General features: G+C 40.4%; 1 protein-coding gene across 1 annotated transcript in view; it reads right to left on the bottom strand.

Moving 5' to 3' along the window:
* wars2 (tryptophanyl tRNA synthetase 2, mitochondrial) overlaps window positions 1–10,359 on the bottom strand; it is a 76,544-nt gene that overhangs the window by 20,410 nt on the left and 45,775 nt on the right. The window contains exon 2 of the mRNA XM_034110515.2: window positions 7,317–7,449. Within this exon, the coding sequence (XP_033966406.1) occupies window positions 7,317–7,421 (105 nt within the window). The 5' untranslated portion in view covers window positions 7,422–7,449. The remainder of the gene's footprint in view (window positions 1–7,316; window positions 7,450–10,359) is intronic.

Genomic DNA, 10,359 nt, shown 5'->3' on the forward strand with positions numbered 1-10,359 from the left:
CCCCGCTCCGCTCACTGTTATTAGTCACAGCCCTGGTTTTGGTTGAGTTAGGACTTGCAGAACAGTGGATTTTATGATGCTCATACATCATATCAGAGCCTGCGAGTCCTCGAGTGGCCCACTGACATCTCTCTCACCGAGGAGCTGACGAGCGGGCCGACGGTCACCACCATTTTTCCTCGCCAATTTCAACACATTTCAAAAACCACCTCTGGGAGCATCGCCGCTCGCCCCGCTGTGAACTACCATCAGCTCTTTGTACGCCGGGGAAGAGATCCAGATCGGAGCGTGGCTGCACCGAGATGCTTCGACAGATGGGGGGGGTTTCGCCGCTCTCCCGCTGGGCGTCCTCCACACAGGATCCAGTGTTCCTCCTCTGTCCTGTGCACCCCATTAACACTGGCACCCTGCTGACATGCACCTACACACACCTCCGCCCACTCTTCAGTATCTTTCTTCATCTCCGTCTTTCTCTCACTTTGGGACCTGTTAACGCTGGCAGCCAACAGAGCTGCACTTCAGTGAGGTATCAAAAAGGAAATGGGGTTCAGTGTTTTACCCCCACTTTATCCCTCTAAGTGTGTGTGTGTGTGTGTGTGTGTGTGTGTGTGTGTGTGTGTGTGTGTGTGTGTGTGTGTGTGTGTGTGTGTGTGTGTGTGTGTGTGTGTGTGTGTGTGTGTAGATAAAGTGGGGGCACACCACAGCTTGAATCAAAGTATGTATATATAGCATACAAAGGCGAAATTGGACTTGTGGATACATCGGGAGAAAGATGCAGGGAAAAAGGTTAAAAATACAAAATAAAAGTGTGACTATATTCCAGTCAAGACTTGTGCAGCTTTCTTCTTTCTCCTCGCAGTGAGTGTGTTGTAGGGGGAGCGGAGGGGAAAGGCCCGAAAGGAGCGTTTGATTAAATCTGCGGTTGACGTGTGGGACAGGTGAGATTGATGAGGTTCCTCTGAGTTTCACACTGTGCGGAGAGCGGGGGTACAGGAACAGAACGCTGCAGTGTGGCGGGCCAGGGCTCGGGGCCCGCTCGCGCCGTGGGGTCCCTCGGCTGATTAATGGGACTGGAGGCCCTTCAAAAACAGCGCTCCCCGCAGACGGGGCCCGACAGCGCTCCAAAAATAACTCGGGCAGGGGAGGCAGCTCCAGCACTAACAGGCTGCAGCTTCTGAAGGAACCAGACTTCAATACAGCCGAGAGGGGCACTGCCTACTCAGACAGGAAGCTTTAATGACTCCTCTCGTTTATAGGAAGTGACAAACACTGACAACTGATATTATCAACTATGGTGTCATATTACCTGCTTATGTAATTGTGGTCAACGAGGATAAGAGTGTGCAAGACGTGAAGCCCGCGTCACACTGCCCCGCAATTGACACCAGATGGACACACGAATATGGAATTGTGGATTTCGCACGAAGATGGCCCCGAACTTGGTCAACAGCCGAAGCAATTACGATGCCTACAGAAGGCCACACGATGGCACCCGAACCACACACGGAAATATGGTCGTAGACTTTACTGATGATTTAGAATGTATCCAGACTCAACGTAAGAGCTTGTGCCTCTTCGGGGGGTGCTAACATTTAAACATACACTTTGTTCTTTACTTTCTCCGTCTTTATATGTAGATTAGAAGATATTACTTATCTCCATCATGTTGTTTCCATAGCAACAACAACTTCCTGTCAACAGCGTAAACTCGCCTTCAAAATAAAAGCATCTAAATAAAACAGGAAGTTAACCTAAATTGCATTTAAGACATACAACTGCAACGAAAGTAACAAAAACAATGTAATATCCTTTTCAGTTTCACAGAACACAAATTGTACTATAATACGATGGCTACACGACGGCATTGCAAGGGCTTCACGTAGTCGTGTTGCCTTCCTAAGACAATCGGGCAGCTTCTTGTTTTCTTCGTATTGTCTTCGTGAGGCGAAAAATGCCCGATGGCACCAAAGATGTTGCCACCGCTCACGAAGTTGCTGCCGGAGCCTGAGAAACTCCACCGGCGGTCATACGATGGCTTAAGATGCCCTCACGAATGGCCCGATGTTACGATCAGAGCCGAATTTGAACATTTCCTTTTAGTGTTGCACGGTGTACCGATACTTGAAAGGTACCGCGATACCCTGCCGTTAAAAACGGTACGATTCTTCCGTTTCATTAGTATCGGTACTTTAAGAATGACGGGGAAAAGTACTCCGGTGAGAAAGCGCCGTTTTGATAAGAGCCGTGTGTGTTCAGCGCTCAGTCAAATAAGTGTAATTTATTTTGTGACAAACGAACGTTTTCGTAGTTAGACGAGGCAATTAATGGCAATGATAACTGTCTAATATCTTTTTAGCTAACTTACCAATGTGGCTAACATCTGCAATATACTTTTTGTCAATAATTATTTATATTACTGTACTATTACATGTTAAAAAAATATATAAAAAATTATATTTTATAAAACAAAAAAGTTGATTGAGATGATGCTTCATTTTATTTAATACGAATTATTGTCATTTATTTTGTTTATTGATCTCATTGTTTAAAAGTTTGTGTCATGGTTATGGTTCTGGTGTGAAATAAAGCACAATAATTACACTTAAGACTGTTTCCCTTTTTTTTTAGAAAAGTATCGAAAAAGAATCGGAATCGCAATTCTTGACTTGATATCGGTATCGAAACCAAAATGTTGGTATCGTGACAACACTATTTCCTTTATCGTGTTTCCATCTGGTGTCAATTTCGGGACAGTGTGACAAGGGCTTTAAGAAGTACAAACTTTACACACTGTGACACGAAGGCTCATAATAAAACATTAGAACTGATTTGCAAAGTGGTTCTCCAAGTGCTTCAAAGAATCTCCATGTAGGGTTAAAAGTTGAAATACTCAAAAGGTAATTTTTTTTGATTTTCTACAGCTGACTATCCGCTGAGAGACAGAGTGTGCCACAACTCCAGGGGCTGAAAAATAACGCCAACGCAGCTAGTGCCAAAAATAACAGAGACTTAATCTTTAATCTAAAGGATTTTGAAAACTGTTGGAGAATAATGTTTGTAGACTCAGACATTAAAGCACTGAGAAAACTGTGGCGCGCTTACACTGTAGGTGCTAGCGTTTGGGGGTGCGGGTGCTAGTGGAGACTCGCCTTCCCGCGTCCATGACTGAGCAGTAGGAGTTTAAATGGCATTTAAAATCAGTCATTAAAAAGAAAAGCTAATAAACTTAAGCAAGATCTACTTGTTTGCAGACAACCCTGTGTTTTCTTTCTCAAACTCCTGAACACTACAACAATATGATCAACAAGTTACAGCTCAGACTGATCAACAGCTGTGTTTTTTACAGCCGTTTTAATGTTTAAGACTTATGAGCTTAAAACAGAATCACTAACTTAAAACAGAAACTGTACTGTAAGTTCAACTGAGCAGTTTGTCTACAATGTGCCTATGACCACATGTAAAGCAGCTGAAAAAGCCAACCTCAATTTGTTAGACATGCATGCTAGTTATACTTGTGTCCTTGCTAATTCTTTAAAATAGTTACATTAAATCACTGTTTCCTCCTGCTGTGTTTACAATGGGCACATTTAATTTGTAATTCACTTGTAAGAAACAAATCACTGACAGGAGGGATAATAATGCAAAAAAAAAACACAGCCAAAAATAAATGGCAAACACTTCATAAATGTGTCGATATGTAATTACAGTAACACTCAAGGCAAGCAGCTCCTCCCGGTGGAGTCCGGTCATTTCCTCGGTCCGACACCAGAGGCTCAGCAAAAAAGGCCGGGATCAGGAAAATACTCAAACGCAGGAAAACTGCTAAGATTTGTGGTCGCACAGCTACAGACTGATTCTATAATTCGACTTAGCAAGATATGAATACAAAAAAGAAATATGTTGACATGTGGGATAGTTTTAAGCGTCTGAGTGAGGGGTTTGGCTGGAAAACGACTACGACAGACCTAATTTCACGGAGGGGGCCGCTGAGAATTAGCGGGCTTTTCTGACAGTTGAAAATAAATAGGGCCGTTAATGAACGTCCTCAAAGGGGAGGCCATGTTTCCTCGCTCTCGCCAGGCTGTCCCATGTGGAGCGGGAGCAGCTATAATGGTTTTAGCCGACACCCGAGTAAGTGAATTTGGAGCCGAGGAGAACAGAGAGGTAAATTAGAGTCACTTCCTCTTTCCTGTAGCCCCGGGCTGACAAGACTGATATCAGTCAATAACGGGACCACAGGCGAGGGGCGGCAGAGAGGTTTAGAGGGTCTACATACCTTTCAATTAAAAGCAACAGCTAAACGCAGGTTAAACCACTTCAGCAGCGCCTCAAACATTAACAAATTAATCATTAATTAATGAATCCAATATTTGGTCAAGATGCCAAATATTTGCTGGTCTTCCAAGGATTATGTTCACGCCATGTCTAGGAGCTTTACTCATTTAAACACAAGACAAGAGAACACATTTTACAAGAGTGAGAAAACCAAAAATGCATCTCTTGCTATAGCAGAGGAACGGACATCACTATTCTCAGAAAGTTCATTTTAGACGAACATAAAACCAGGCCCCAACTGTAGTTAACTGAATATAGAATTATTATTATTATGACATTCTTACTTTTATTGGCAAACATTTAACTGTAGTGTTGTGACATGTAAAGTAATATGTTACTTTTCTTTACTCCAGGTTGTAGGTTATGTGTGTCAGGAGTTATGGCTCAAGCTAATGTGAGTTTTATTTTTGGCAAATCAAAAACCTAAAGACAATTTAGTACTCAAGTAAAACAAGGTAAATACATTTCCCAGAATGCAACTCAATAGTGTTGTTTATTAGACATGTCCTTATTATATTATTAAAAGAGGTAGTAGTATTTCTTGTGACAGGCTCACAGGTTTTAAACGATAGACCAAACCATACACCTGTATCATCGCTCTAAGAAAATCTGCTTTTAATCTGCAACAAAAAAACACGACCACACTGCAATGAGCTATTGTCAAATTACTACCGGTTATATTTGATATGGAGCACGTTGTCACCTACCCTTTACTTACGAGTGACTAGATTAAAAGAAAACAGACAAGGCTGTCTCACTATCACATCGCTCAAAATTGAAAGCATCTGACAAAGATCACACTTCATCTTTGTGTCAGTCCGTTCAGACTCAGACTTTTTAAACACATTTCCAGTGCAGAAAAGCCTCCAGTTTGACGCACATCACACCTCGAAACATTGTGAGCATGCTGGTTTCTGCACTCAGCCGTCCACATTTGGAGAAAATTAAAACAAATGAAAACCAACACTTCATCTCCGATGTTATTGCTGGTAATGAAGCACTGCTGTGATGCTTTCAGAGTCCTCCCCCACTTCCCCTCTCGTCACACACCTCTCCCGCCTCTCCAGAGACTTTTGCCTTAACAAAACACAGACGGGACGGCAGTGAACTACATACTGTGTTACAACTCGTTCATCAACGTGCTTGAGGTTTTTAACTGCACCGTAATGCAAGAACAGCGCAATAATTAGCATGGATGTTGTACTGAAACACACTGGTTATTCTTACTCGTGCCGGGGGACTCGTTGTTTGTCTTAACACTCCATTTGCTTCTCGTAGACAGCCGTGCAATGATAGGAAACCCTAAGTGGAGTTATAGACGTGTTTAAAAAAGTAAAAAGGTACACTGGAGTGGTGCTACTGAGGATATGATGTCACGGGCCAGACTAGGAAAGGAAACGGCATTGAATAAACTCGATATAGACACGGAAAAAAAGGTTACGGCACAACTGAAAGCTGCTAAAGTCGAGAATGAGCGATTCATTATGTGATGTCTGAGTCAAAAGGAAATGGCCATAAAAGAATAATCCAAAAAAGGTGTGATCTAAATTCATAGAGGAACCATTAAGCCATTCAAATGTGGCGAATAATGAATCATCATTTTGAGAAACCTCAGTCAAAATGGATCACATTTAAATCACGTGATGGCATGTTGTTTTTGTTTTTAAATGGAGATCACATTTAGCTTCGACTTGAGTTTATGATTTCCTCCATTTCCCAGAATACCCTTCCCCTTAGGAATTAGGTTTAACAGTGTTTTCTTTTATCTGCTTTCGAGGAAGAAACATCACTTTTCAGATTCTGAGAAACTCACACCAAAGCTGACAGAAACTGATTTAAGTCTCTGAAAACACTTCCCGCTGTCCGACTAAAAGCAGACCCTAAAATGTAACTTTGCTGCTGCTGCTGCTGCTGCTGCTGGCCAACTTTACATAATAAAAACCAAGAAACATGTGAATGGAGTTCCCACCCAACCCCAGCTGGGCGCAGGGCAGAAAACACACACTCAGCTAAAGGAAAGGCTGTCCAGTTTTTTAAAAAGCAGAGTTTCATTCTGTGTGGTTTTCTTCAACAGAAGGGCCGCACCCATAATGCACCAGTGATGATTTCCGGGTACATAACTGATTACACTCACCACCAGCAGCAGCTATTAACACATTGTTTGTTTGATAGCAGAATGACCACCAGATAACTTGATTATCCTCTCTTGTAAAAAACACCCAGCCATGCAGGAAAGTTGCCTGCTGCAATACATTCTAAGATAATCAATGTTTCCTGATTTATAGCAGCAATCATCGATATGGGGAAAACAATTCAAGACTAATGATAAATACTTCCTAGCTTTCTATGATCAATAAACAACGTGCGCTACAGGTTAATGAAGTTTGAATAGAAACCTCATGAAAAGGATATAATGTTTATGTACTAACATTCAATACATTTCATATATATTAAATATATAAAATCCATAATCTCCCACTTTAGAGATAACTCATATACAAGCTTTAAATCTACTAAGTAATTAAAGCTGACAGATAGATGTGTATCTGAGTGGAGTAGAACTATACAATTGCATACAATGGAAATACTCCAGTAAAATGCAAGAAAGCCTAATTCCAATGTGTACTTAAGCCAATATGCTTCATTACATCACAACAATGTTGCTGTGAGCTGTTTTGTATTTAATAAAAGCTGAAATGCTGCTTTGCAGACAGGCAAAGTCACTACGACAGATATAAATAGTTTAATTAAAATTAAAATAAAACTACATGACCTTCACTCGGGTTGAACGAGGAGATAAGCACCGTATTAACGAGTTTAAAATGCTTTTCTATTAAGATAAATTGTTAACAAATAGAAACTGACTGAAACTGTGTCCCAGCAGTCAATGTGGAAACAGGAGCCATAGTAACGAATCAGTTTGCGTGACAACAACAGCTGATGTAAAATAAATGTCGGGTAAACAACACATTATCTAATACCTTGTTTCCCGAGCATGCAGCAGAGCAGAGGAGTCTTTTTGAAGAGTTAAACTTGTGTATTAATCCGAAGAGATGCTTCATATTAGTCCTCACGGGGAGCGCCATCTTGGATAGTGACCTCACAGTACGGTGGCTTTGAAAGGACAAAAGGGACAGAACAGTGTGTTTTCATTTCATTCACAAATAGGATACATTGATTTTATCATGAAATGCTCACCTCATAATAGGGTTGTTTGTTTTTATATATAATAGAGTGATAAAGAAATATATTTATGTTTATTTAAGTATCTATTAAATGTGCATTTATCATCTGAAAACACATTTTTCAAGGCAAGTTTATGGCAAGTTTATTTATATACCTTTCAACACAAGGCAATTCAAATGTTTTTATTTTATTTACCACTTTATTATGAACATCTATGATATGTTTGTATATTTTTTTAAACAGCTTTCAATTCAATTATATTGTTTTGCACCAACAAAAGCTTTAAAAAGTACTATATCCTCCTGGGACCCAGCCCATTGAAAATGTCCACTGTAGTGGACATTTTGTTAACATGCATCTCCTTTTACTCTTTTGAGCTACTCTATCAATCCCTGATGTGCTGTACAGAAGACATCCTGGTCTTTCCAGGGATATGTCATTGGTTAAAATTGCATGCTGGGAAGTTCCTCTTTCTTTTCATCCAAAATGGCTGGCATACGAAAAACAAAATTGTATAGAAGCAGGAGGAGAAGTCAAATATTGTTGAATAATTGTAATTTTTACCATGAAAATCATATATATTCTTGTTTATTAACATGTGAGGAACTATAGAATTACTTCTGAAAGCAATTAAATAATTCAAGTTTTCAAATAACAGCCCTTTTATAAATGTCCATTATAGTGGACGTCAGGACCATCTTCATGGACTTTATGACTCAATATTGTTGCAGGAGACGGAACTGAATCAGACATTTTCTGTACCAGATAGTTCAGGGAGATTAAGATTTTGAGCTCTCAGATGATGAGAGAGATGAGGCTTTCATCCCTGGGATAGAAGAGGGTCAAGAAGAAGGGGGGGAAAGATGCAGGATGCTCCATGAGCGCACAGATAGATACATAGAGACAGATAGGGACGAGCTGGAAGGACATGGCTCTAAGAAGACTATAGCACGTATGTCTTATTGTTGTTTTTATTTTAAGTGGAGCCATGAAAAATGAGAATTGCCTCAGGAATGCAAGCTTTGTTTCTATGAGCAGGTGAAATGGAGACCACATCCATAAAACTAGTCAAGATGAGCCTACAGCCCGTGCCGACTGGAGTCAATGAGGTGCTTTCAGTACATTGACTACAAAGTCTTTGAAGATCTGGAAAGATACACCAAAAACCAAACTAGTTTTGTATTGACCAAATAAACAGCAATGTTCAGATCAATTACTTATTCATGTTTTAAATAAAGGTGAATGTATTATTGTATTAATATCACTCTATAACCATAATACATTACATAGTCCATCTGTTCATTTTGGCTGTCTTTTCAAACTAATATGGTCCCGACGTCCTCTACAGTAGACATACTGTAACATTTTTAAAATAAAATAAAATAAAAAAAGTCTAAATTGAAAGATGTTTTTTTAACCCTAAATAGGTAGGAAATCACAAAAAAGGAAATTAGAAGACACTTTTTTTCCTCGGGTCCCAGGAGGATATTTACGGACCCCCACTGACACAGACCCTAACCCCCCTCCCTATACAAACTATACTTATTACATTAACAACTTCACATCTGTCTATATGCAGTAGATTAAGACACGTCTTTGGGAACATACACCTGAACATTGGATGTTTCTACTCATTTGTACATAGCTACAGTGTAGATATGTCAATGAAAATCTTAGGTCAGAGGCTCCTCCTAAAGTGCAACACAATAAAACAGAAAAAATAGTGCAAGTAAATACAAATTAAAATTCTCAGACAATTTTGCATATTTCTACCCAGCCTACCAACAACTGAACAGCTATTTAATTTTACTTCAGAGAATAAACATACTTTCATATTGTCAAAGTTTGGATACATTTTTTTCTATACATTATTTATTTAGTTGCAATCTTTTTTTAGAATATTTAAATATTTTATTGTCATTTTCTTCCAATTTATATTTCAGTTTCTTGCTTTTTTGTTATTATATATTGTTCATGTTCTCTTACTGTGATTAGGTCATGCTTCATAACACCAAAGCAAAATGGTAGTATGTTGAGAGCTGCTAGCCGATATCTCCGAATATGGTTCATGCACCAAACCTTGCCACCCAGGACTTCCTCCTCTCTTACTGAACCGAACACCAGCTGCACTGTTCGGTCGGGCTGAGCTCAGTGCAGCCTATGGAAGAGGACGATGTGTAATTACACTCTCCCAGCACCACATGTACAGTAACAGTAGGCTATAGAAATGTGTCAGACATGTGTTTCCTTATTGTCTGAGGTCTGTATGTTAATTGGGTGTTGTGTCTAGGCCTGGCTGCTTCCTCAACAACTCAGCTTTCCCAGGGAGGCAGCTGCAGGAATAGTCCATACATGCCTCATTACAGAGTGGCGATATACATACTATAAATGATTATTCTGCACGCTGGCTAGGGTTACAATATGTTTGCAGGGCACGCTGGCCGCTCCTTAAAGACCTCTTGTTTCTCCAACATCTGCTCCTGATTTTTTCCACTCCACCTTTTGCATCTGGTTGCATTTGCAGCACAAAATACTGACTATCATTCCATATTCATTATTATTTCCCGAGGCGCTGGGGCAGAGCTCTTTGGTGTTTCTCTTGTAGAGACCTGAGCTGCTCTGTTCTCTCACGCCTGGGTGATGGGAGATGGGTCTGTGTGTGTGTGTGTGTGTGTGTGTGTGTGTGTGTGTGTGTGTGTGTGTGTGTGTGTGTGTGTGTGTGTGTGTGTGTGTGTGTGTGTGTGTGTGTGTGTGTGTGTGTGTGTGTGTGTGTGGTGTGTGTGTGTGTGTGTGTGTGTGTGTGTGTGTGTGTGTGTGTGTGTGTGTGTGTGTGTGTGT

This window comes from Pseudochaenichthys georgianus, chromosome 21 (genome assembly GCF_902827115.2).
Source record: "Pseudochaenichthys georgianus chromosome 21, fPseGeo1.2, whole genome shotgun sequence".
NCBI classification, from domain to species: Eukaryota; Metazoa; Chordata; class Actinopteri; order Perciformes; family Channichthyidae; genus Pseudochaenichthys; species Pseudochaenichthys georgianus.